This window comes from Podarcis liolepis, assembly GCF_965112155.1.
Source record: "Podarcis liolepis genome assembly, chromosome: 14".
NCBI classification, from domain to species: Eukaryota; Metazoa; Chordata; class Lepidosauria; order Squamata; family Lacertidae; genus Podarcis; species Podarcis liolepis.
Window position 1 is genome coordinate 45,823,178 of NC_139569.1, and position 26,486 is coordinate 45,849,663.

General features: G+C 41.5%; 1 protein-coding gene across 2 annotated transcripts in view; it reads left to right on the forward strand.

The window, feature by feature from the left end:
- Positions 1-650: 650 nt before the first annotated feature.
- Positions 651-26,486, forward strand: part of NPTN (neuroplastin) — a 47,472-nt gene continuing 21,636 nt past the window's right edge. Inside the window, exons 1-4 of one of the 2 annotated variants that reach the window (XM_083475946.1) lie at positions 651-1,043; positions 14,050-14,397; positions 23,075-23,246; positions 25,348-25,442. In XM_083475946.1, coding sequence (XP_083332072.1) covers positions 947-1,043; positions 14,050-14,397; positions 23,075-23,246; positions 25,348-25,442 — 712 coding nt within the window. In that variant the 5' untranslated portion in view covers positions 651-946. The remainder of the gene's footprint in view (positions 1,044-14,049; positions 14,398-23,074; positions 23,247-25,347; positions 25,443-26,486) is intronic. The other variant, XM_083475947.1, reaches the window with a different exon arrangement.

The window sequence follows — 26,486 nt, forward strand, 5'->3', positions numbered from 1 at the left end:
CAGATGCTGTGCCCGGTGCGGCCGGCCCCCCCTGCACCCCCCACGCTACGCCACTGATTATAAGCCATTTAAAACACACAGACGTCTGCTTACAGGGTGGTGCACCGCAAAGCGCAGGGCAGCAGCTCCGCCGCCACCCAGCGCCTTAATTTCCCAGTCGTGTATGCAAATACATTCACATGATCTCACGCCAATTGCCACGGGCCAGATCTTCCTGAGCATCTGTGCAGAGAGCCCCGGATGAGGTCCGCGGGCGTTTCTGCGGCTGGCCATTCCTCATTTATTCCTATCGCAGAGTTTTTCCTCCCACTAATTCCTCTGAAAATATATACATATATGGGGGGTTGGGGTGTTTTCAGAGGAATTAGTGGGAGAAAAATATATAGGAAAATATATTAGTGGGAGGAAAATATATAGTTTTCAGAGGAATATAGTGGGAGGAAATATATATAAATATATATATTTAAAGGCGAGAGGCGGGCGGAGGCTGCAGCCGCCGCCTCTGCACTTGCTCCAGAACCGGTTCCCTTCGCCGCGTCACGTGCCCCCCTGGGAAAAAGCGGCGGGAGGCGGAGCTTCCGCGCCCTCGCCCCGCCCACACGCTTCCCTCAAGCCCTGCAGATTCCCCCCTTCCTCCTCCTCCTCGCGCGAGAAGTGGGGGCCCAAGTCTCGCGAGGCTCCGGCGCTGCGGTAGAAGGAGCTGCTCGGCTGCGCTGAGGCGAAAAGGGAGGGAAAAAGGCGGGCGAAGGCGACGGGAAGGACGGCGGAGAAGGAACCTCGCCCGGCGGCGGAGACCGAGCGAGCGGCTGCTGCTGCCTGAGCGCCCCCTCCCCCCCACCCCCGCTCTCGCGCTCCTTCATTCCTCCTCCTCCTCCTCTCATTCTCTCTCTTTCTTCCCTCCCGCCCTTCCTTGCCCTCCTTCTCCTCAGCCGGCTTGCGGACCGGGATGCTGCTGCGGGGCTCCGGGCCGCTCCCCGCGGCTCTCTCCCTCCTCCTGGCCGCGGCGGGGAGCCTCTTTCCGACGCCGGCCGGCGCGCAGAACGGTGAGAGAGGGCGGCCGGGGCCTGTGAGGGGAGGGCGGGTGGGGGCGGGAGGCGAACCCGAGAGCGAAACCCGCCTGAGGCGGTGATTGACAGGCGGGGGGAGAGGGCGCCTTGGTCCCGCGGCGGGGGATGCCGCAAGGGGTGGGAGGTTGTCGCGCGGTGGGCGGGGCGTTTCAGGTGTGTGTGGGGAGGAGCCTAGGGAGGGGGAGGGGAGGAGCACCTCCCTGCGGGAGCTGGGTTCAAATGCTGGCTCAGCCCAGTAGATTAACTTGGCAGTGACCTTGGGCCGGGCGGCCTCCCATTCATCACTCATTCTGGTGGTTAGCTTGGAGGGGGGACACACGGGAGGGCCGGCAAGCCTGGGTAGGGGGTAGACTGGGCAGTGGGGTGGGTGTGGAAGAGAAGGAGGGGGGTGAGCCTGAGATGACCAAAGGGACGTGGTTTCAAATTCTGCTGCAGGAAGGGACCCCCACCAGGTGACCTTGGATCAGACAAGCTCTATTGTTATAATTATCAATGCTGTTTACAGTGGATTATTATTATTTTTTTAAAAAATACCGACTGCTAACTGTTGGGGGGGATACTTTATGGAAGGTGATATACAAATGCTTTACATTAAGTATATGTATATAAAGAGCAGTTTTGTTCTATCTTGCAGAGTTCTTTGTAAGAATAATAAGGCAATTGCCTGAAGTGCATTAAGCGTGCTCAAGGACTGCTGATAATCAGTGTGGCAGAGTGGTTTGAATGTTGGCCTGTGACTACGCAGACCCTAGTTCAAATTTCCACCTTGCCGTATAGCTTCCTGACTGACCTTTAGCTGGACTGTGTCTCTCATCTGCAATATAAGGATAATAACTTAGAAGGCTGATGTGAGGATTAAAGGGGGGAGGCAGGGCAGTGTGTCCTGACCTAAGTTCATTGGAGCAGAGGGAAGGGGAAGAATAAAAATTATATAAATGAAAATGGCAGCTGAGAGAATATGAATTGTAGAAAGCTGTGAAGAGGGAAGCCTTGGGGGTGGGTCAGGGAAGAGAGTGGAAGAAGAAAACCAAGGATCCAAAACATGTAGTCATGAACTACTCCAGATGGCCAATGAAACTGCTGTTTCACACTCTGGTGAACATGATAAGGTAGGGATTGAGGGAACTTGCAATAGGTTTTTGGCAGAGTATGTCAGTTCATGCTGATGAGCGAGCACTTCATAACTCTCATACAGCCTTTTGTTTTCTCTCATCATGAGCTTTTCTTTTTGATAATTTGTCATAGTACCTAACGTATCAAGTTAGAAACAGAGGGCTGTTAAAATCCTTAGATACATCTAATTCTAAGCCAAAAGGAGTCTGTAGGTGCAAGCTTTAGGTAGCCATTCCTCCCTCTCTTTCGTAGCCTCTTGGGGTGTGCCACTTTGAACAGTGTGTGCTGTTCTCCTGGTACATCTCTATCCACCTACTGCATCTTTGGTTTTCTTTAAATGATTTATAATGCAATTGCTTTTTAGTTTCTTAGCAACTAAAGCGTTCTTTTGATAGGTCTGTGATGGAAACCCTGGATTTTTTTTCTTTCTAAAGAGTGCTGTAAGAAATCTAGCATTGCATATGTCTCCTCCTTGACATTGATTTGCACCAAGTGCATAATGATTATTAGTGAAGCCAGTAGAGCACAGGTTGATTAAAGGCAAGTTTAGCATGCCTGAGAAGGCTGAGCGTGAACATGTATTTAGACATAAAATCCAGTATCATCTTTGCTCAGTAGGTGTGTACTTGTGGGGCAGTATTACATGATAAAAACAGATGTAAGTTAAATGGCATTGTAAACTGTTTTATTGGTGTAGAAGCATAGGTTTTTTCCCTAGCTTGAAAAATATATTTGAGTGGACAGTATCTTCTAATGTTGCACAATGGCTTTTTGGGTAGCCTTTTAAAGAAGTCAAATGACCCTGTGTATAAATATTTTTTGTCTTGCTATGTACAGCAGTTCGGTTACTGTGTTTCTCCTGTAATTTGGGCTCTTGGGTTTTAGCTTAGGTGAGTACTTAATTTCTGAACCTTGACTCAGACAAGCTTGTTGAGAAAAAAATTGGCTAGCAAAAGGAAGTAAGAATGGAAGAGAAGCAATGCCTGAAAATCTGGACTAGGTTAGTGCAACCCCACCTTAAGTAGAAGAGAATTGTAGGGTTGGAGACATGGATTTGGAAATAAGTGTAGAAATGTCTCAGAAAATTAGTGGGAACTCGTTCCTTATATAACTTCACAGTTGTGTAATTTGGCTATATTCTACTTCTGTCAGACATGCTGCCTGACAATAAAGATCTGGAGATTTTTATGCTAGCTGTTGTCTGAAGTGTTCATCTTTTATGCTGTCTCTTTTGTTTAGGTGAAATGAGGTGAACAGTCTCTTCACATTTGAGTTAAATGATGAATGTGTTTGTAGGCTTTGAATAAAGTGATGGCATTTGACTTTGTTAGGATAAAATAGACTGGACCTCTGCAAACATTCGCTTTGTTATAGTGAGCAGATGCCTGCAGGAGAGGCAATATATTACTTCATGGAAGGGGAATCAGGCTGAAGAAGCCCTGTGCCTGCATTCAAATGGCTGTAGCTGGACTTGAAAACCCCCTGTTGGCATGCACAGTTCATAAAGCACAAGTTTTGTATTTTTTGTGCTTGGAAGAGAAGAGAAGGGTTTCAAATTCTTTATTGCAGTGATTAGGATGGTTATTAAAAGTAAGAACGCACTCAGTTCCAAGAGTGGCTGTTCTGAAAGTTACCTTTCAGTCTTCAAAAAACATCCAACTGCTGAATAAGTCCTTGCTTTAATTAATATAAAGCTACCTGCCATTGTGAGCCTCTTAGTATTGGATACATTGGCACCTGTGATGTGTAGATTGGATGAATGTGGTGTGCCCTCCTCCTTTATTTTATTTATTTAAAGCAGGCTTCCTCAACCTCAACCCTCCAGATGTTTTGAGACTACAATTCCCATCATCCCTGACCACTGGTCCTGCTAGCTAGGGATCATGGGGGTTGTAGGCCAAAAACATCTGGAGGGCTGAGAAAGCCTGATTTAAAGTGTCTTTCCCTGGTTTTTAAGCCAAAAACTTTCCTGGAGTGAATTATAAAAATCAGTGGTAAGTTAGTCTCTGCCCTCAGGCTTTTTCCTTCAGTGGGTTGGGTTTTTCCTATATAACTGATGGCTATTTAGATTGCAGCTGGAAACCGCCCGAAGAACCTTGCTGACAGTAAAGCCACCATAATTTTCTCATGTACACACCCCTGTGAAAGTAGAATTGGAAGGCAGTAAAGACTTAGAGTGAACAGTAAAGCAAAATATTAATTTGGATCTTTCAGCTTGTGTTCTTGTGAGCCATATACAGCAAAGGTAAAATCCCCACTGGAAACCCACAATATGGTGCAGGCAACCAAGTTGTAGAACAAATTGTAAACTTTAGAATACCCTTATCAGTTGGACTTAAATAACAGAACCAAGCACCAATTTGAACAGAAAATGTAAGCTCCGTTTGCTTTCCCAATATTTTAAAAATGTCTACTTTAGGTATACTCTCCATTCTTCTTTGGGACAAGTCTTTGATGTAGACATGGTTTAGTTCGCATTTGCTAGTAGTTACTTTTAGGAAGGAAAAAGAAGCTACTATGGGCTGAGGGTGGCTCTGAGAGTAGAAGAGTATAGGCTTTCCCCTTGTGCCTTGCAATCTGTGATACCACAACAATTTGCAGAAGAGGGGCTGCTGATACCGCACTGCACTCAAGTGTTGCTGATACAGGCAACCCCCAGTTTACATGGGTCTTGTGTTCTGGGTCATCACCTGCTTTTGTGAAATCACCTGTAATTGAAAAAAAACCTCTGTAAAAAACTGCAAACAACCTGCTTCTCTCATGTTCTGTCCTTTTAGTGGCATCCTTTAGGACATTTCCGGGTCACTGCAGGGTTCAGCACTCTGCATGGTGGTTAGGTGACACTGGGTTCTAGTAGACCTGCTCTGGCTCTTATAAAGCCTTGGATTTAGTCCTTTTACCTCACTGAGTGTCTTGTCACTGAGGTGAAGTCCAAGCTACTCTGCCCGTAGCTGTTTTCTTGCAGAACATTTGGTTTGCCCCTAGACTGCCAGCACTGATGGGGCAAGAGGCAATGATCTGGATGTCTCCTTGTTGAGGCAACCTTCCCATATGCTTTTGTAGTATCTATACTTTTTCATGCCAGTATCTCTGAATTGAAATGGACTATTAGACCCTCTCTTTGTGCATTAGTATTTTAGTTAAGGGTCACTATCAGATGCTGCTGTTTGTTTTTCTTTTTCCTATTATTAACAGTAATTGGAAGATTACAATGCTCATATTTTTGCCTTTGGTTGTTGTCATATTGAAATGAATGTAATTACTGTATTTTGTTCCTAGCTGGAAAATAACCAATTGAATCATTTAAAAAATACAACAACAACAATCCTGTGCACACAACTTTTTATAACTCCTGAAGCTGGTGATGATTTTACCTATGCAGATATTATAATTACAGCATCATATTTCTTTCCCCTAATGGATGACATGGGTGTGCTCTAGCCCCTATGCAGTTTAATCTTTATTTAAATAATCTCTAATAATACTCTGCTTGAGAACACCCACTTGTCCAGACTGGTCTGCTCAGAAATCTCTTTGTTACTACAGTACATGCCAGTGATACTGTATTATTTTCACTGGCTTGGACTTGACTCATTACTGAATTCTTCAAGGCAGAACATTTGTTAATCAGCTAAGTAAACTGATTAGAGGTTTTGATGATTAAGCAGTATATAAATTCTGTTAAATAAAACAAATAAAACAATAAATAAAACAAAAGAACTATAAAATGAAAGATTAATAAATAATACAAAGAACTATAAGAATTATAAACGGGCCCTGGTTTTCAGTCCACTCTATCCTGGTCACTTCAGATTCAAAATACTATATTGGGGTACCGTGCATTCTATCAGCACTGTTTTAAGTTCTACTGTTCAAAATGAGATCAGAATATATCTTTGGTTTTGAAGGTGTACAAAGTCAAAGTAGACGGCAAAATTATGTACAGAGTTCAGCTTTGGATACTGGAGATGAATTCAGATACCACTTCTAACTAATGTATCTAAGCAGCATACAGTGAAATCAAAACAGTATATGCAGTGCAAATAGGTTAAGATAAAGATCCCAGTTACAATATATATAAATGTATTAACACCAGAAACAATGTGTGAAGAGATAAAAGTACAACTGTGGTTAAACCTTAATCAGAAAAGGCTTGTGTAAAAGGTTACTAATAGCAGAAGTCATTTTGTGGCTTATATGCATAGGGTGTTCCATAAAGGGAACTAGCCAGAAAAGGCCCTGTGCCCCTTTCCTGTCAACTGCTGCATTTGGTGTACCCAACAAAGATTCTCCAGCTGAATGTAGTGAATGGGCAGGGATGTGGGGGGAGAGGCAGTCTTTCCAATAACCACCTGCGACCAGTGTTAGAAACTGGGGTAGAAAAGCTATTTGTCACATGGCTCCTGGAACCTAGGTTATGGGCCCAAAAACTGAATGGCTAGTGGTCACACCCCTCCCATGATGCAGCACTTTCTGTTCATTTTTTCATGGAGAATTTATTTGGTTCTTTTTGCTGTTTGTGGTATTTGGAGGGTTGTAACTAGCCATAGCAAAACAGGTCACACAGAGAGCACAGTGGGACTTAAATTTAGGCACGTATAGGACAGTAACACCCAATGAAATTCATGGTTGAGTGTGGATTTGAATACTGGTCTCCCAGGTCCTGGTCTTACAGACACACTAACCACACTGGCTTTCATTGGGAAGAACCTTTCTCTTTCGGTTTGCAAAGTCACTGCTTCTGTGATAGGTGGAGCTGCCAGTAAAGGACATTGTCTCATTCTATCCATTCATGCCCATGTAACATGATAATTTTCAAAGTTCTCAAACTTGAAGCATGCATTTGTTCTTTGGAAGCAATATTGTGGATGTGGGTAGCGCTGTGGTCTGAACCACAGAGCCTCTTGGGCTTGTCGATTAGAAGGTTGGTGGTTCAAATCCGCGCAACAGGGTGAGCTCCCATTGCCCTTTCCCAGCTTCTGCCAATCTAGCAGTTCAAAAGCATACTAGTGCAAGTAGATAGATAGGTACAACTGTGGTGGGAAGGTAAATGGCATTTCCATGTGCTCTGGCTTCCGTCATGGTGTTCCGTTGCGTCAGAAGCGGTTTAGTCATGCTGGCCACATGACCTGGAAAGCTGTCTGTGGACAAACATTGACTCCCTCGGGCTGAAACGAGATGAGTGCCGCACCCCATGGTTGCCTTTGACTGGACTTAGCTGTCCAGGGGTCCTTTTATTGTAGCCTTTTGTTGTACCTTTTATTGTAGCCTCCCAATATGAATCACTAGAACACCTTTGCAAGCTTTTTCAAAAGTTTGAGATCATGTTTCAAAAATTAAAATATGCCATTAATAAGGCATTTATTTATTTAAAACATTTCTTTCCATCTTCTCATCACCCAAACAACCCTACAGCCGGTTTTGTTAAAATAAAATTCTTAACACATAATGCAAAGCAGGTAGGTCAGTTAGCTCAGTTATGCTGATTCTTTAAATTAAAAGATTCAGAATTATTGTTAGCATTTTTAAAAGCTCTTGAGAGTACCGTATTTTTCGCCCTATAGGACACACTTTTTCCCCTCCAAAAATGAAGGGGAAATGTGTGTGCGTCCTATGGGGCGAATGCAGGCTTCGCACACCTCTCCGCAAGCAGCGGGAGCCCAGCGCTGCGCTCCCGCTGCTTGCGGAGAGGTGCCTGCATGCTGAAGCCTGTGCTTGCTGAGCTCAGCGCGTCCAGGCTTCGCGGACCTCTCCGCAAGCAGCGGGAGCCAGTGCTGGGCTCCCACGGCTTGCAGAGAGCTGCCTGTTTGGGGGCTGGGGTCGGGGGAAGCCCGAGCTTCCCCCGCCCCAGCCCCGCGCCTGGGGGGGAAAAATAATTTCCCCCCCTTTATTTCCCCCCAAAAAAACTAGGTGCGCCTTATGGGACGGTGCGTCCTATAGGGTGAAAAATACGGTAACTGGAAGTAAAAAAATTTCCATAGTTCCTTTTAAACTCCCCCTCCCATGAATTGGATATCACTCTCTACTATTTGATTGAGTGGTTGACAATATTTCAGAATGGTTGCACATCACAGGATACACAGGAGGGTAGCTGGGGTCCATGTAAGAAAACTAATACCGCTCTGTGGTGCCAATGTAGTTGCTTCCAAACAGACTGTGCCAAAAACCACAATAGTTTGGCAGTGATTGTTGGAAGTGATAAACCTGAACTAGCAAGCATGATTTGCATTAACTATATTTTGGCATGATTGAATTGACAAACTATAGTTATGGTTGTTGCTGTGACTCTAGATGCTTTGTTTGGAAGCTCAAATGTTACTTGCATTATGGAAGCTGCTTTCAGTCTCTTACAAAGTGGCATGAAAATGTAAAGAAATTGTGCATTGATTCTCAGCTATGGCTAGTGTGAACTGTGGCTTGCCATGGAATGAGCCATGGTGATAGGCTATCCAGAAAGCTGGGCAAAATGCTAATAAAGGCAACATGTGTATAAAATGATCACAACAGACTGGTGAAGAGTAAGAACTAAATTTGCAAAAAGTGAAGGCTCAGTGGAATATAACTGATCTATAAATATCTTTTAGGGAACAGCACAAATTAAGGAAGGGAATTACTTTGTCTCAGAAGTTGGTAGGATTGGAAAGGAGCAGGATTGAAAGAAAAGCAAAATATGATTTAAGATGAACAAAGTTCAATTTTCTACTTCTCCAATACTGAAACCCAAAAGTTGGATCTCTTAAAAAAGAGAAGGAAAGGAGAGGGGAGCTGCTATGAAGGGTGTGACACAAAGGCCAAAATCAAATCAACTCTAAAGAAAAAATAAGGCAGCTTCTGTGTGCAGGAAAGGAGGGAAGGCGCCAAGAGTCACACAATACAGAAGACAGACCCATTACAATTGCTTATACTTTGATGGAGGAGTCTCACTTGTCATAAATACAAGATAATAGTACTGGAATACAAAGCCCTACATGGCTTTGGACCCAGGTGCTTAAAAGAGTACTTTCCCCAATACCAGCCAACTCAGACCTACACTGGGCTTCTTTGGGAGGAAGGAAAGCTATAAATGGAGACATAATCATCATCATCATTTTTAATTCCTCAAAGGAAAAAAAGAGGCACAGGGTAAGGTGAGCACTGCTGGGTCTGACCTAGCGTTCCATCCAGCTTTTCTTCTCCCTACCACCATACAGAGCACCTTCTGCTTTTGCCAGGTTTAGCTTATCTCCAGGTAGGGCTGAGAAAGACCCCTGCTTGAGACCCTGGAGAGACAGTATTGTCTGTCAGTGAAAGCAATACTGAGTTTTGATAGGGACCTGTAGCCTGACTCGGTTTAAGGTAACTTCTTTTGTTCAGAACTAGTGCAAGTCTTTCATGCTGTTTCTGGCCAAAGACCTATGTGTTGCATAGAGGGGGGCATGTGTACTGCTGAGCTGGGGCTATTGCCTCTGGTGATTTGATTTGCAAGGGCCGGAATCTATGAAGTCTTAGCATTCTTTTTGAACTCTTCCTATGTCTTTAACAGCCGTCATGACTTAATTTTGTAAGAGTGTAGCAGAAGGTTAGGGCTTTGTTTTCAGATTTCAAAATGATGCTTCAGCTTGGCAGTGTTTCTACCACATTCAATGGGAGGATGTTCTTGCTGCCAAACTGCGAGCATTGCTTCCTGCCACGTGCTGGGCTTTCCTCAATCTCTATCCCGATGCTGACTGGGCTGCTTAATTGTCACTTACAGTGCTGACATTAAAAACATTACTGAATGCTCTTGGAGAAGTTCAGTTTAGCCTTCTGTGCTTCACTAGAATTAAAATATGAAAAAGGAATAAAAGCAGTCTATGTAGACAAGAATGAAAATGAACCCAGATTCCCCCAACCATTTAGAGGCATATTCGTTGTTATTTTTAATTATTTGAACCGATTGCCTTGAGTGTTAACAGCTTCCAACAACCTGTAAGTCCATATGACAAGTTTCTGCCAGCCCTTTAGTCCACAGCACCCCATCCCACGCAATTCAGAGGAGCCTTCTCCCTTATGCTCTGTAGAGGCTTTTACAGGTGGCTTCAGTGGGCAAGAGAAGATGGGAAACTTTCCTTCTGTGAACTTGCTTAAGTTAACTAACTTTTAAGATCCAAGGTTATTGATGCTAGAATGTTGTTGTTTCATTTCTGTGTGCTGGCATAGAAATATAATTTTGGAGACTGATATTTACTCTTTCTTCTCATTGGTCAGGCATGGCTTGACAGAGTCCTGGAGATTGTGGTATTAATGCATGCATATAAACTGTTTTTAAACAATACTCACTTCTGATTTAAGGAGTTGCACTTCAGCCATATAAGTTGCATAAGTATTTATGAAATGTATTAGAAGTAGTTGAACTGGTTCCTAAATCATATGCAAAGGTTAGTACTTGAGCTGGAACCCAAGAGATGAAAAATACATTTGTGTTTATATTTAGGCTATGTATATTTTAGCAGCTTCTTCAGAACTGAATGGAAATGGCTCAGCATGATAGGAAAGCAGCACAGGCATGTATTATGTTTCTGCAGCATTAATGTTATCCAGAAAAGCTCTCAGTAAGATGATACCTTTTTGTCACATTATAAATTTATTAAGAAGACATAATGTGACCCAGTTCATGACTAGCTAGGTAGAAATTGAGAACTGAACCACATTATGTTTTAATGTTGGGATTTATATTCACATTGGAGGACCTTTCATCCTTTTCTTCTGCTTATAAATACAAATTTTAAACAAATTACTCAAACTTCTGCTGAATTTATTAAAACCCCAGCATAATGTTTAATTTTTAATAAGTCAGAATGCCAGCCATGGTTCTTGCATGAATGTGTATGTTTGGCAAGTGACTAAATTGTACAATACTGCAGTGTTCCTTTCCATTAGAAGATAAACAAATCTAAACTTCTATCAAGAAAAATACAGAGGTTGATGTCTATAAAGTGATCCAGACTTACTTAACAAGGAGTTTTTGACATACTGTCTCGAGTTACCATGGAGTGCGCCTCTGGGGGTGAAGTCAAACCGCTGTGTTAGCAGGGCCAAAGTGATCACCCCTAGTGGCAAGCCTGGGCGCTATGTACGGAGGTCCTGGGCTGCCCAGATGACAAGACCTCTCTCTCTCTCTCTCTCACTGATGTAGTCCAGAGGAAAGCAGAGTAATACGTTTGGTGCCAGCTTGGCTACAGGAGTTGCAAAGAGTAGGTTTCCTAATATATGCCTATATTTTAAAGTCTGGAGACTGGGGGAAACAATCTGAAATACCCAGTCCATAGGCTTGGTATTCTAATATCAAACAGAGTAAGACTATGGGAAACTGAACATATAACTGTTGCTACATAATAGTGTGTGTCTGGTTTTGTTGGAAGGATAGCTGTTGGAATGTGGATGTCTCATTTTTGGTACTCTTCAAAGAGAACTAGGCATGTGCTAAGTTTCAGAGCTGCTGGGAATAAGCCGATTCAAAGAGGGAGGAGATGGGTAGCATCTCAGTTCACAATATGCCTTCAGGCTGCAGGTTGGGTGTTGAGGCACAGGCTCATGGCACAAATAGGCATATGCTAATTTGTAAGTATAGATGCTATTATAGGCTGATTTTCAGGGAGAAATCCACCCCGTGAATAACATTTTTTCATGAGTTTAAAAAAGAGAAGTAAGAGGAAGGAGATAAATGGCCCAGTGCAAAAAACCTGAGCCCCTGGGGCCATCCACTGACAACACCCCTGCTTCTAGGGCAGTGTTTCCCAAACGTTTTTGGGCAACGGCACACCTGTTTACCGGAAAAAAATCTCGCGGCACACCACCATTAAAGCCCCGCCCCCGTGACGTCATTCGGGGAGCCGGCGGCCCGGGCCTGAGCTGGAGAAGGAGAGGCGGTGCTTTTCGGCACAAGGCAATCGGCCTGGAATTGTTTCCCGCGCGCTGCGAAAGGGAACAGCTGCGGTCGCGCGAACCCTCCGGCGCTGGGAGGGGAAAGGGCGGAGTCGCAGAGCACCAGCTGGCCGAGCGGTTGCGCGCAGCGTTGCGCTTTTGGAGAGCGTGCGGCTGCTGCTAGGGGATCCGGGGACGTGAGCAGGCCTGGCCCGACCCGGGTTGAAGGAGGACAAGCCGGCAGCGCGCCAAGTGAGTTCGGTTGCGCGCGACGGCCCCCGCTCCCCCCACCCCCGCCGGATCCTCGCCGCCGCCGCCTCTCGCCCGCCTCCCTCCCACGGCACACCAGCCGATGTCTCACGGCACAGTAGTGTGCCGCGGAACACCGGTTGGGAAACACTGTTCTAGGGAATCAAAAATGTTGCAGAATTAGAGGGCTCCTCTTACTTGTTGAAATGTGCTGGACAATAGTGACTTGCCCAAGGTTAGCCAGTGAGTTTCATGTTTAAGTAGACATACGAATTGTTAATACTTGTGGTGTCATATCCAGTAAAAAAAAAAATTGTGAATAGTATCTCACTGGTTTTCTAGTTTTGCATGTTTTCTGGTATTAGCTATTGTTTTGTAGAATGATAGCATTTTCTCTGTCTTTAAAGACAACTTTATTATACTGCAGGAAGTTGGCAACAAACAATGTTCAGGTTTTGCCAAGCCGAGGAACAAGACTAGCATGGATGTGCAGGAATATGGAAGCAGGTCACAGGGTGCCAGAGGACAGATAAATATTTGACCCACCCCAGCACATTCCTTTGTAAAAATGGCCATCTGACAAAACCAACTCTTAAAAGGGCTATGTAGTTCCTACACAAACATATGTATAACAGTTCTCTTGAACTTACTTTACAATCCAGTTTATGAGCCTGTTTGAATAAAAGGAGTGTAATGTGATATTTGGATTTTATTTTATGGATTTTTTTTTTGTCAAAACAACTTTACATTGTATATGTGAGGAATAATGAGGGCTTCAGGTTTTTCCCATGTGCGTAGAACTGAGTGGAGTTGACCCTGGTTGTAACTGTTAGTAACTGGTTCTTTAGGACTTGATAACTGATACAGAGCTCTAATAAGTCTCTTTACATAGTTTGTGTGATCAGCAGTCTTCCCTAGAAATCTGTGTATGGAGAATACCTTTTAAATCTGTTCTACTTTTACCAAAATTGTTTAAAGGAAACTGAATATCATGAATAATGACCAAGACTTTCAGAGAGCTTGTCTAATATATACAATTACATAGAGTTCATAAATTAAAACCATTGTAGCATGACAACTTGTGTAATCTTTTTTAGATAGGTTCTGTGGAACAATAGCTTTTAAATAAATGTAATATTATATTATATTCTTTGTACTGGTAGGATTGCAACTTAGAATATCTGGCTGTTGGCCATTGCAGGAAATTTAGGTCACTTTATATCTCTGAATTCCTGATACATCATGTTGAGGTCAAAGCAGAGTCATAGCAGAGCATTTCTTATGATGGACAGCTTTTCCTAATACCTGCGTTTAAACCCGAAAGTTGTAATAAGAGAATGTATTTGTGTTCAACAAAAGCAATTGTTATTGAAGTATTATTTTATATGCCCCGCTAGCCATTTGTTAGGCATTTTAGAAAGTAAAGAGAAAATGTGTGCATTTTCCAGATGCAATATTTTATTCCATCCAGTTTATTCTCATAGACAGTAAAATTGTTAAAACCTGATGGCTTATCTGCCGAGAGCTTAGCTTTTTGCAAGGTTGCAAACAAAATAAAAGCTTTCTACAAGCTGTAAGCTCTGTCTCTTTTCTTCTAAAAGTCATGTAATAGCTCCTATTGCAGATGAGCATGTCTTTCTTTGTTTTTCTTTTCTTTTCTGCAATTCATTTGCTTTATTCTTTATAAGATCTGTTTTCTGCTGGTCTGTCACTACATTTCTGCTGCCCCTCCCTCTAGCTGGGTTTGTCAAGTCGCCCATGTCAGAAACTAAACTCACGGGGGACGCCTTTGAGCTGTACTGTGACGTGGTTGGGAATCCCACTCCAGAGATCCAGTGGTGGTATGCTGAAGTCAACCGGGCTGAATCTTTCAAACAGCTATGGGATGGTGCTCGAAAGCGCCGTGTCACCATTAACACTGCCTACGGGGTGAATGGCGTGAGCGTGCTGAGAATTACTCGCCTTATCTTGGAAGACTCTGGGACTTATGAGTGCAGGGCGAGCAACGATCCCAGAAGGAATGACTTGAGGCAAAATCCTGCCATAACGTGGATACGAGCCCAGGCTACCATAAGCGTCCTTCAGAGTGAGTTCAGCACCCTACAGTGGTAGTACTGTAGTATCTAGAGGCAGTCAAGTGACCCTTACCCCTCCTGTGACCCTGGTATAACCCACCCATTGTCTTTGTCACATTTTTTGGTTTTGAACCCAAAACTATTCCTCTGGTTGTAGTGCTTTACTGTGTTTGCCACCTTCTTACTGTGTCTCCTCCTTCCTAGGATCAAAGGACTGGGGAGAATCTCTGGAACTGTCTTCTAGTTCCTCTGTGAAAACAAGCCCAGTATTGGATTGTTTGTTACCTCCCTTTTACTTTCTATATTAGGCTTCCTGCTATCCTAATGCTGGCTTCTTCATTGAGTGCCTTTCTACTTTGTGTTGTTCCCTGATCTAACCATTTCTAACCATTTTTTTTCTTTTGTTGGGATCTCGTGGAATGCCTTTCTTTTTCACATGATTTTGAGTTCATAGACTTCTGTATAAATCCTTCCCATTTGAATTCTGTTATATGTGAAAGCCTGGATTTTCCCTTCAAGTCACAGCACTTTACTTTTATAAATAGCATATATGTATATGCCCAGACCTCTCAAAAGTTGGTCCTTTGATTACTGATGCAGATGCTTTTGCCTCAGGATATAAAAGTGAGTCATCACTTATCATGTAGAAGTGGTAGCCAAGAATCTCCCCTTTCTCATGCTTGTAGCATGCATTAAGCATCTTTACATGGAAAGCTGAATGATAGTGGGCCTGGTCTTATTATATGCCATGTGAGCTGGGTCCTTAATGGCTCCACTGTACAAATGACAGGTAAATCAATTAGACAATGCTATAAAGTAAGTAGGAATAGAACTGACACATACACATTTCATTTGCAGTGTTAAGCTACCATTGAGCTGTCCATCTTGTAACAAATTATATATTTTGATAGAAATTTATGCTGAATTTTTACTCAGATTGTTTTAAAATATTATTTACCTCCCTCTAAGAATTGCTGCTGTGTCCCAAGGCATCACATCCTGGGCTTCCATTTTGGTTTTCTATTGCAGCTTAGATGACACATACTCATGAGACTCTACACTTGGAGGGAGTGCCCACAATAACATAAAACACTTTATGCTTCCATTTATTATTAAACTGTATTCTGATCTCACCCAGTTTTTTTGGAAAGCAGTCTTGAGAACCCGGTGTCCCCAAGCTGTGACATTTTGATCATTGGTTTAAGAGCATGCATCCTATTCCTGGCAGTGGTAGATAAACCAGAAGTAGAGGATCAAATACTGGATCGATTGTATTTATTGATATTATTAATAAGAATTTTAAGAGAATGTTAAAGCAGGAAGAATCAAGTGTCTGTCACTGCTGAATGGAATGATAACTTGTGATAAACACAGCATTTTGGCTATAGTAAAATGTTGATGGATAACTTGAAGAAAAGAAAGTCCTCTCACAGTTGCAGGATTTAAAATGGGCATCTTCTTGTTCAACTTGGTTTCATTTAATGTATTTGGCTGATTGTATCTGAAGGCCACCACTCCCTTTAAATTACCGGTAATATTGGCAGTATTTCCTGATTCCCTTCCATGAATGGCTCCTTTCCCCATTGGGAATGAGTGAGCTGCGGCAGAGAAAATAACATGCCCAAGCCAGCCTGTAAGTACAAGGATGAGCTGGGATTCACAGTGAAGAACTGTCAAATATGTATTGTGTACATTTTCAGCTATGAATATTTTCACGAGCCAATGTTAGAAAAAAGGCCATTCTGCTTTCAGTCTTCTTCTGTAAAACAGGCAATTATTGTAGTGAATATGTGAGAGAGCGGAGCCAGTTAGAGAATGGAATTTGGTCTCCGAAATAACCAAGATAAAATATTGGTAAGGTTATTATTAGAACTTTTTCATATTATCTTTCCCATAGATCCCATTTCTCATTTGTCTTGTTCATCAGAAGAGTTATACCACTATTCTGCTATGTCTCCCACAGCAGCTTATGCTAAGCTGACAACCAAATTAAAATTATAAAAGTCTACACCAACCAACCAACCACAGTCTTCAGTTCAGACCTGCTTGCTGTCCAAGGTTCTTGGAAGGATACTCAGTTTGTTTCAGGGTCTGATTCTGCTCTGTTCCCCACCCTCCAGTTCACTATTGGGAAATTAGAAAATGGCTATAACTTTTGAGAGAAATGGGTGGCGTTTTAGCCAATTCACTTGCCCCTCCATTCTGGATAAAGCTTTTCAAATGCAGGCAAATAGGTCCAAGGCCTTTTTGTATTAGGCAGTTGTGAAATTGGATCTTTTTTAAACAAGAAATATTGTAACTTTATTTTGTGTAGGAGTTGGGTGACATTTGCAAGCAAGGTTGCCAGGGCATAAATCCTGCCAAATTTCAGAAGAGCAGCTGCAGTGGTTGCCCTACAAGCGTAGCTATCACAGTTTTTTGGTGTGTAAAAAAGAAGGAATTCTTTAATTTCCCCTAGTGTTTTATGGAGAGTTGGTCTAAAAATTGCAGACACAAAAGGTGCTCCTGGGTCAAAACAAAGAAACAAACAAAACATTCAAATTGCAGTTGAATAGTTTCAGGGACTTTTGTGCTAGGCAGCTTTCAAAAATTGATTTTGAGGAGGAAGAATCTAAAAGGACGAGCTATCCGGGAAAAGTCATTCACTTTGATTACAAGCTAAACTTGTTGGTTACAAAGGAGCTTAACTCCCTTACATTCTGATGGCTTGGGGAAAATTATTGTTTTGTTTGTTATTATGTTACGTATTTTTGTGGTTTTGTACTGTGAGCTGCCCTGTGATCCTCAGATTAAGGGTGGTATATAAATTTAATAAATAATAGGTTTTGCTTTTGCAATGCTGCTCCTTCCCCGCAAACGTTCTCACATTTTCCTTATATATGATAAACCTGGAGACATACTTTTGGTTTCAGTAGATCCTCACCTGCAGCAAAAGTAGATGTCTGGATTGCTGAGGCACCATGAAGCTTGTCAGAATTCATTTCTCTGACTTGAATGCTCTAGCACCAATCCTGCTTCACCTCAGACAAACCTCAACTCCATTCACGGTACCCCAGCTTATGATTCATCAAAATCTAATGACCCCAAACAAGCTCCTCCAGTTTACCTTAGAGAGCATACAGGGTTTGTGGTGCAACATTTTTGCTGCCGCTTCTTCCACCTGAAAATTTTGAGCCTTTGTTTTTCTTAATTTACAGTCCTTAGCACAACCTATTTGCAAGCTTCATTCCATAATGTCTGTTATTGTTAAAGTATAGCTTCAAGCTTCCTATCTTAACGCAAAAATAGAACAGTTCTAGAAAAATAAAGTCACACAAAAAATCAAAACTTTGTAGAAATAATTACTTCATTTAATATTGCAATTTGTCTGGAAAGAACATATGAGTGAGTAATGTAACATCTGGGTTTGTGTGTACATATCTGTTGCATAGACATGTATTTGGGGGGAAATGTGTATGTGTTTCTAGAACATAGTAGCTGGGAATGTGGATGGGAGGAAGTGGAGTATGCCAAAGAATCTCAAAGGGTAAAAGAAGAATCTGGCATGGCAGAAGGTGTCGTGCTTGTGTGAAAATCGTATTTTGATGAGTGTGCAGTTATGGCCGCCTTCTTTTCTAGGCACTTCTTCCTTTAGCTCACCAGCATTTCTTTCATTTCTTCTCATATAGCCCATACCATTGGAAAATAACTAGCCTTAGTTGCTGTGGTCCCTCTGCCTGAGGAATAGAGTCTTGGGTAAAACTGGTAGTACAGGCCAGAAATTACACTTCTATACACGGCCTTTTACAGTAGTGTCTTGTCAGTAACATACAGAACCTGCTTCAAAGAAATGTACATTTTAGGGTCAACAGTGAGTAATACCACAGTAAAAGAAATGGTTGGAGCTACAAGCCTAGCAAGGGAACAAATGTGGGTACAGAGTTCTATGGTTTAAGTGTAAGAAAACACTGTGTTAAATATAGGGTGGAATGAAGAGGTGTTGGTCAAAGAAGTGGAAGTCCGTATAGGGTGAAGCAATGGGGTCACCATTAGCTACAAATAGGTGCTAGATAATGTGTAGTGGCTAACATAGGCAGGCAGGCAGCTTGGCTGACAAGGAACTGATAAAGCCAAAGCTTCAGTTGCTATCCCCAGCATACCTACTTAACAGTGCTGCTTTGCCAAGACAGTGATGAGCAAGTCAATATTGTAGTTCTCTGTAATAGAGTTGACGTAGGTGGATGCTAGCCATTTTAGGCCCTACAAAGACAGTAATAAACACACAGGACTGTTTTGTTCAGAGTAGACCGATTGAAATTAATTAGCATGACTAAGTTAGATCCATTAATTCTTGTAGGTGTATTCTGAGTAAAACTTAGTCAAATATCACGCTCCATCTGTTTTGCCATTGTCCAGTTTCTCTGTTATGGATTACTTGGGTTTCTGAAATGCAGTTTTCAGTGTTGTGTATAACTTTCATATAAACTCAAAGCACAAAGTTTAATACTGTACGTCAGGAAGATATGCTTTGTGTTCACTTGTAACTTTGAGACTTATGCTTTATAGAGCACTTGAAGGGTGTCCCAGTTATGTAAAACTGATAGTGGATGTGGAAACATGTAAAGCTATCTAAGGTAACAGCTCTTGCAATTTAAAAAAAAAGACATTAAAAGAAAGCAACCAGCATATTGCGTTGGATTACAGAATCTTCCTACATGAAATGGGAAATGGCTCTATGTGTCAACATACAAGTCATGAGTAAAGCTAATAATGTAGATGGTAAACAATTTGATTAGGATATTTTGGCTTACAGTACTGGCTTCATGTTTTGAGCTCAGATTTATAAATATGCTTCTTTCCAATTATGGTAATTAGAATGTTCCAAAATACAGATAACAACCTTGTGACAAAACAATGCTATAAAATCCTTCTGCAGTTTAAGCTGGATAATTCCAATAGACAAACTCGTAACTATGCGATTTGATATCTCCCAAAGTCTTGTGCATCTTTCTCCTGCCCCCTTCCTTCTGCTTTGGTTTCCACGTTTTCCTGCTTAACAGTCACTCAAATATTGTTCATACATTTACAACTTTTCCTAATAGAGATCGGGTGTGTCCTTTGCAAGTGTTGACAGTGCACCATTTTTTACATGCAGTAATAACTGGCTCACCAAGTATCTTTGATCTAGAACTGCTATTCATTTTATTTTTTCTTATTACTTCAACTATATGAGTGAGTTTGGTTGATCACGGGTTTGTGGGTAGCAAGAATGTGTAACCTTTTAACGTCAAGGTAACAGCACCTGAAGAATGGAGCTGGGAGGACATTTAGTTGCTGATGTTCAGCTCTCAACTTCAGTTGAATTTTAGATTTCTGGAGTTCAGGTTGCAGTAGGAAAAGTGTAACAAATAACTTGCAATTTGGGAGAATGCAATATAGCTCTATCTCTTGGACTTAGAGGAATCCTGGGAAATACCTGCTGATAACTCTGACTGCTGCCCTTTGACAATCACATGTTGCCAAATGAAAGGAAAAGGAAAATATTTCCTAATAAAACTATGTCTCCTAAATATCAGTCTTAAAATAAATTATGAACTATAAACCAGATTAAAACTCACTTTCACCTTTTATAGAGTTCTTGTTCTCCTCTTTAATCAAGTCTGCATAATAGCACCTGTCATAGCACCAAGGGAGGGGCTTCAAGAGGATCCTGCACTAGAAACCCTGTAGTTGTTTGGGCCATAATTGTACCTAGATCAGTTCCTACATGTGATCCTAAATTGGAAATACAAAAACTTTATTTTAAAAATCTAACTTATTCTGACATTTACTATTTTTCTTAAGGGAAAGGCAGGCAGGCAGGCAGCTGGGTAGGAAAAGAAATGAAACATTTAAAACAGTGCAATTTCTCACTGTAGACTGGCAAAAATGACAGGTTTTGTTAATGGAGGCATAAAATAATAATAATAATAATAATAATAATAATAATAATAATAATAATAATAATTTGTACCCCACCCATCTGGCTGGGTTTCCCCAGCCACTCTGGGCAGCTTCCAACAAAGATGAAAGATACACTAAAATGTCACATATTAAAAACTTCCCTGAACAGGGCTGCCTTAAGATGTCTTCTGAATGTCAGGTAGATGTTTATCGCTTTGACATCTGATGGGAGGGCGTTCCACAGGGTGGGCGCCACTACCGAGAAGGCCCTCTGCCTTGTTCCCTGTAACTTGGCCTCTCGCAGTAAGGGAACCGCAAGTAGGCCCTCGGAGCTGGACCTCAGTGTCCGGGCAGAACGGTGGGGGAGGAGACGCTCCTTCAGATATACTGGATGCAAACAACTATTGAAACAATTTTTCTTCCTTTGAATTAATACGTTGCTTTCAGAGTGTTTACGCAGATGGACCTTATAAATCTTCTCTGATGTGATTTCGGACCATATTAAAGCTGGACACAAGTTTTGTAGAACTTTTCAGAATAAACATTCATTGCTGCCTATTAGCACTTCATACATAATAAAAGTAAAAACAGTGCTATTTTTCTAGGAAAAAGAGGTTCTGGAACTCACCCTGTTCTCTTATAATGCCAATGGTGCCCACCTGAGAGGTGCCAGAACAAAATTCTGTTGAGTTCCGGCTGAAGAAAAAAACCTGAATAAAAACATTGGGAGACCTGATTATGGATCTCCTGTGCCTTGTATAAATTAGCCCCAGAGCCCTGAAGGGCTCAAAAATACAACATTTAAAAAAATCTACACACTGCTTAACTGCCATGGCTAGATTTATTCTGGAAATGTCTCAATAGAATGTCTGTTTTTAACTTAAAAGTATAACGAAGAGGGATCAGAAAAACTCCCATTCTTTTTTCCTTTGAATGTTGAAATGAAAACTGTTATTGGGAACTGAACTTAATGCACTTCAGTTCTATGGTATATAAAACTTAGAGTCCCCATAAACCAAGGCTGTGTTTGTAACGACACTTTACTATATATAAATTGTGGTTCACATATCCTATGTTGTAATTTCATGTTGAATATGTGATGCATTAGTATGCAAGCACCAGTTTTAGTTGCACACTACAAAATACATTGTGGATGAACCCATAATTGCAAATTTAAAAAGGTAAAGGAACAATGTTGGAGGGATCCAAAGTGATATCATAATATTTGAGGTTAAGGTACTGGAGCAAATGGATTTGTTCCATGCCTGTTTGGTTGAACTAGTTGCTGCTTGTTCCAGAGTTACCTCTTTAGTCCTAGATAATGTGTGGGGTTGTTTGCATGTGCATATGCATGCAAACATTATAATTTTCCTCTATTTCTATCATAATCTGCCACGTATTTTAAAAACAAAACACCAGTGTGTGCCTGTGGTTTAAAGTGGTGCATTGATCTCTCTTAGATTGTATTATGATACCATAATACAATCTTGGTATTTTTAAGTTATGTAAGTATTATATGCAATCTAAGTGTCTGATAATGACATGATTTTCTTTGTTAGCTTCTTGGAAGTTTGGCATTGGCAACTCAGTTTGGAAAACTCTATACAGGGTTTTAGCAGAGACACAGCTTATTGTGCTTTACTGATATCTTTAATAGGATATTTACCTGTTTCAGCAACAACATTTTATCTATAATGGTGTATATGAGAGCATCCAAAATATCAGTAGTATCCAAATATTGCGTCCCATCAGCACAATGATTTATGCTTGTACAACTCAACTTTCAAATCCTCTCTTCCCACTGTGCACAACCCAATTATGATCCAGAACATGGGTAGGCAAACTAAGGCCCTGAGGCCGGATCTGGCCCAATCGCCTTCTAAATCTGGCCTGCCGACGTTCCGGAAATTAGCGTGTTTTTACATGAGTGGAATGTGTCCTTTTATTGAAAATGCATCTCTGGCTTACTTCTGGGGCCTGCTTGGTGTTTTTACATGAGTAGAATGTGTGCTTTTATTTAAAATGCATCTCTGGGTTATTTGTGGGGCGTAGGAATTTGTTCATTCCCCCCCTCCAAAATATAGTCCGGCCCCCCCACAAGGTCTGAGGGACGGTGGACCAGCCCCCTGCTGAAAAAGTTTGCTGACCCCTGATCCAGAGGGTTGAGGAAACCCCCAGAACAGATTTATGGGGCATGTGGGGTGAGGGCAGATCCATTGCGCAAGTGTAAATCCTTGGGCTAATGAAACAAGTTACTTAGCGCTATATTGGATACAACTCTGTATTTTATTTTATTTTAGTGGAATAGGCTGAATGTTGCTTGCATAAATGAGGATGAAGGTGTTTCAAACTGATGCTATGTGTACATGTCAAAACTTCATAACGGTGAATTGGCTATTACTTGGATGGAGCTTATTTTGCTTGCGTAGCTGTTAACTATGCCTCTTCCATTGTTGAGTCTGATAAGGCGTAAATGTTACTAACCTTAACCTTACGTGTGATTATATTAAATATGAGAAACTCCAGAATGTATTTCATTCTTTTCTTTTTTCCCTTTTCATATAGGGGGACTGGTCCTTGTTGCCTTTCTCTGCTGCTCAGCTGTTCGCTGTATGACTTTCTTGATGTCTCTTAAGCTAGTGAAGCTGTGTTCCATGTGTAGTTCTCTTCCCTCTCCCAGTTCCTCTGCCATTTAGTTGTGATGTGTAGGGCATTTTAGTGTGCAGAAACTGATTACTCTTCTTTTTAATGTACCTTCTTTTTTAGAGCCCAGGATCAATGCCAGTAATGATACAATCATCATTCCACAATCTACACCTCCCATCACACTACAGTGCAACCTCACAACATTTCCCAGCCCTCTCACTGACAGCTATTGGGTGAAAAATGGTGTAGAGATTTCGGATACTAGAGAGAACACAGACACTACCCAGTACAGGTAAGCCTTGAAGTGGCTTTGGTATTGTCCCTAAAAAATGAATGAAGCTACAGTATAGCTAAACTTTTTCCAGTGAAACTTGACATGTGTGGCTAATAAATTTTAGGTGACATTTAAGACTCATTACTGTGGATTCATGTTGAGCATTATGTCATCAGGAGTAATGTTCAAAATACAGTGGTACCTCGCAAGACGAATGCCTCGCAAGGCGAAAAACGCGCAAGACAAAAGAGTTTTTGAGTCGTTCCGCAAGACGAATTTCCCTATGGGCTTGCTTCCCAAGATGAAATGTCTTGCGAGTTCTTGCAAGTTTGTTTCCTTTTTCTTAAAGCCGCTAAGCCGCTAATAGCCGCTAAGCCACTAATAGCCGTGCTTCGCAAGATGAAAAAACCGCAAGACGAAGAGACTCGCGGAACGGATTAATTTCGTCTTGCGAGGCACCACTGTAATACAGTTTCTGCTGGTCAGAAGTTGTGTTTTCTTTGTTGTAAATATTCTTTTTTGTATAATTTATCTCATCTTCCTTTAATAATAAGAGTAAACTCTGCAACATATAATCACTTGCAAACCTCCTCAGTTTGTGGTATGTGTAAGACTCATATAGAATTTGAGTTACCTTGGTCCAGTTCTTTTAAATTGTAGCATGTGAGAAGTCCAATCTAGGCAATACTATATGCTAGGATTACATATTTCTGTTCTGTGCTCCAGATCAGGCAGTTGGGTTGTTCTGTGTTCCAACAGTGGATCAAATCTAGTTGCTGCCCAGTTTTTTGCGGCTTGTTTCAAGGTTTGGTCCATGCTTAGGGCATAGTACTGACAGAACCTTGGGTACCTTTAGCTCCTGCTAGAGAACTTCTAAGGGTGTACTCCAGTTTATGGTGATTTAAAGGGGTATCAGCCTTGCTTAGAAATAGTAGCTACTTCCTTGCTACTAGCATCCTCAACATGGCAGTGACTTCACACAAGTCTGGTCTTCATGATCATTGGGGTAACATATAGTATTTGTCAATGTTTAAAATTCAAGTATATGGATCTGTGCCTTGTGTTGCAATATATATTAAAATTGGGTAATTTTGCCTGACTCACTACACTAATTTTGAGTTTAAGAATAGAAGCTGGAATACAACTTGGTTAGCACTGTTGGTCACTTTAGAAATATTCATATTCTAGTCCTTAACTTCAGAGCGGGGCAAACAGTCTTTATAACTGATGTGTGCTTAATAACTACAGTATATCACTGGGGGGGGTGGCGTTTAGTGGATGTGAAATTGATTTAAAACATGGTGATCTGGAGTGAGATTGTGGTGTGAGGAGATTATTATGCGGGGCTGTTGTTTGAAAAGCTCTTCAGAAGTTGCCAAAGCACCCAAGTGTGCTCAGTGCCCACAGGATACTGGCTGACTGGAAAAGGAAATTGAAAACCACCTGGGAGTGGGATGGTGTGTTATGCAGGAGAGTAGGACTGACTGAAACAGTGAACAGGAGCACTTATGCAACATTTTGTTAAAATTCCCAGTTGTCTTCTAACTGTTAATACCTACAGAGGAGCCCCTGCTTTAAAATTCAACCAAAACAGGGGGTTCTGCTTTCCACATAGCAGAACTTTTTCAGTTGTGGCATTGTATCTTTGGGAGACAAATGGTTTGTCAACAAGGATCTATAAAAGCACTTACCAGATTGCTAGTGATTCCCATAACTCATAATCTAGTGAGGTTGCTCTGCAGAAAGGTAGGGCAAGTGATTTAAAATCACTCTTAACCATCTTGTACACTAGAAAGGTTTTATTTAATTTCCAACCAAAGCATCTCCCAGTAAGCTACATTAAACCAACAAGCAAATGCACAAAATTAGACAAGACCCCGCTTTAAGTATGTGCCATGCGTAATTATTTGACTCCTGCATTTTCTTGTGTAGAAGAAAAGTTAAACTATAAGTTTAACAATAAGTTTATATGTAACAATCATTTTGGAGTGGTTTAGATTCACTTTTCCTGTTCACAGAATGAACCAGAGACGATTGAGCCATTGCTTCTCAGCAACCAGAGTTGATTTGTTACCAATTGTGAGCTAACTCTCTGGATCCCCATTTCTTTTCTTTGCAGAATTCCAAAGCCCAGAGCAGATGATTCAGGGGAATATTTGTGTGTGTTCGTATTTGCGGGTTCCCCTGTAGCAAATGCCACTATAGAAGTGAAAGGTATGCCTTTATTTTTATTTTCTGCTTCCTTTTTTAAAAAGCTTAATTTCTACTAATTGTTTCTTTGTATCACTATTTTTGAATCACTTTATTTAGTTCTTGCAATCTTGCAGTTGCGTCTTACTGCATGAGTGGTCATCTTCCACACATGTCTCAATAAATTTGGATCGCCTGTTGAATTGCTTAGTCAAATTGCCCACAGAAAACTTTGTATTCTTAGAATAGTGTGTACATTGGTATTGTTTCCTTGCTGTACTCTTTTACCCTGCTTAATGGGCTGCCCACTAACCATTTTCCTTGCTGCTAAGAATCCGTCTCTCCAAGCTTCAGCTCTTTTTAGAATTCCTGTCTCTCCTTGTAGAAAATGTCATTTCTCTCCTTAGGTTCAGAATAGAGTTTTGGGTGGGGCCAGTTTAGGAGCGAATGTGACAGACTCTCCTGTAAAGATCTTATTGTGCATGTTGATTGGGTCTAGAAGAGGGGTGTCATACAGTAATTCAGAAGTCCAATACTCTGTGAATCCCAGGCTCCCCCTTCTCTGCCCCACAACATTTCAAAGGAGCTCAAACTACTTTCTCTTTTAAGAGAGGGAGAAAGTAATTCTACAGCACTGTGAAAAGCTTGGCATGGCAGTCATCACTACCTTGATGCTTAAATGGTGATCATTTAGAGCTGTAAAGAGCGATAGGACACAGGACATTAAATCTAGTCTCTAACTTTGAATCGTAAATGTTACACATAGCAAGTTGAAAAATAGTTAAGTACACTGTTTCCTATAGATTTTGTATTTTGTCCACATGACTACTTAATCATTACCAAGTGTAAATTAATAACTCAATTTTTTCAATTGCTTGGCACAGTGTTCCCATCTGGCCCCAGGGACTGAAGTTCCCCATCTCTGCTTCATCACAGTGCCATTTACTTTCTTAATTTTCTCTCTACCATCTTTAGGTTCCTGTCCCCCCTAAAGTTTAATGGTTTGTTGCATCATCCAGAACCTTCTTTCTTTCCCTTTCTTGGGCTCATCAGCTGATTTTCATGCTT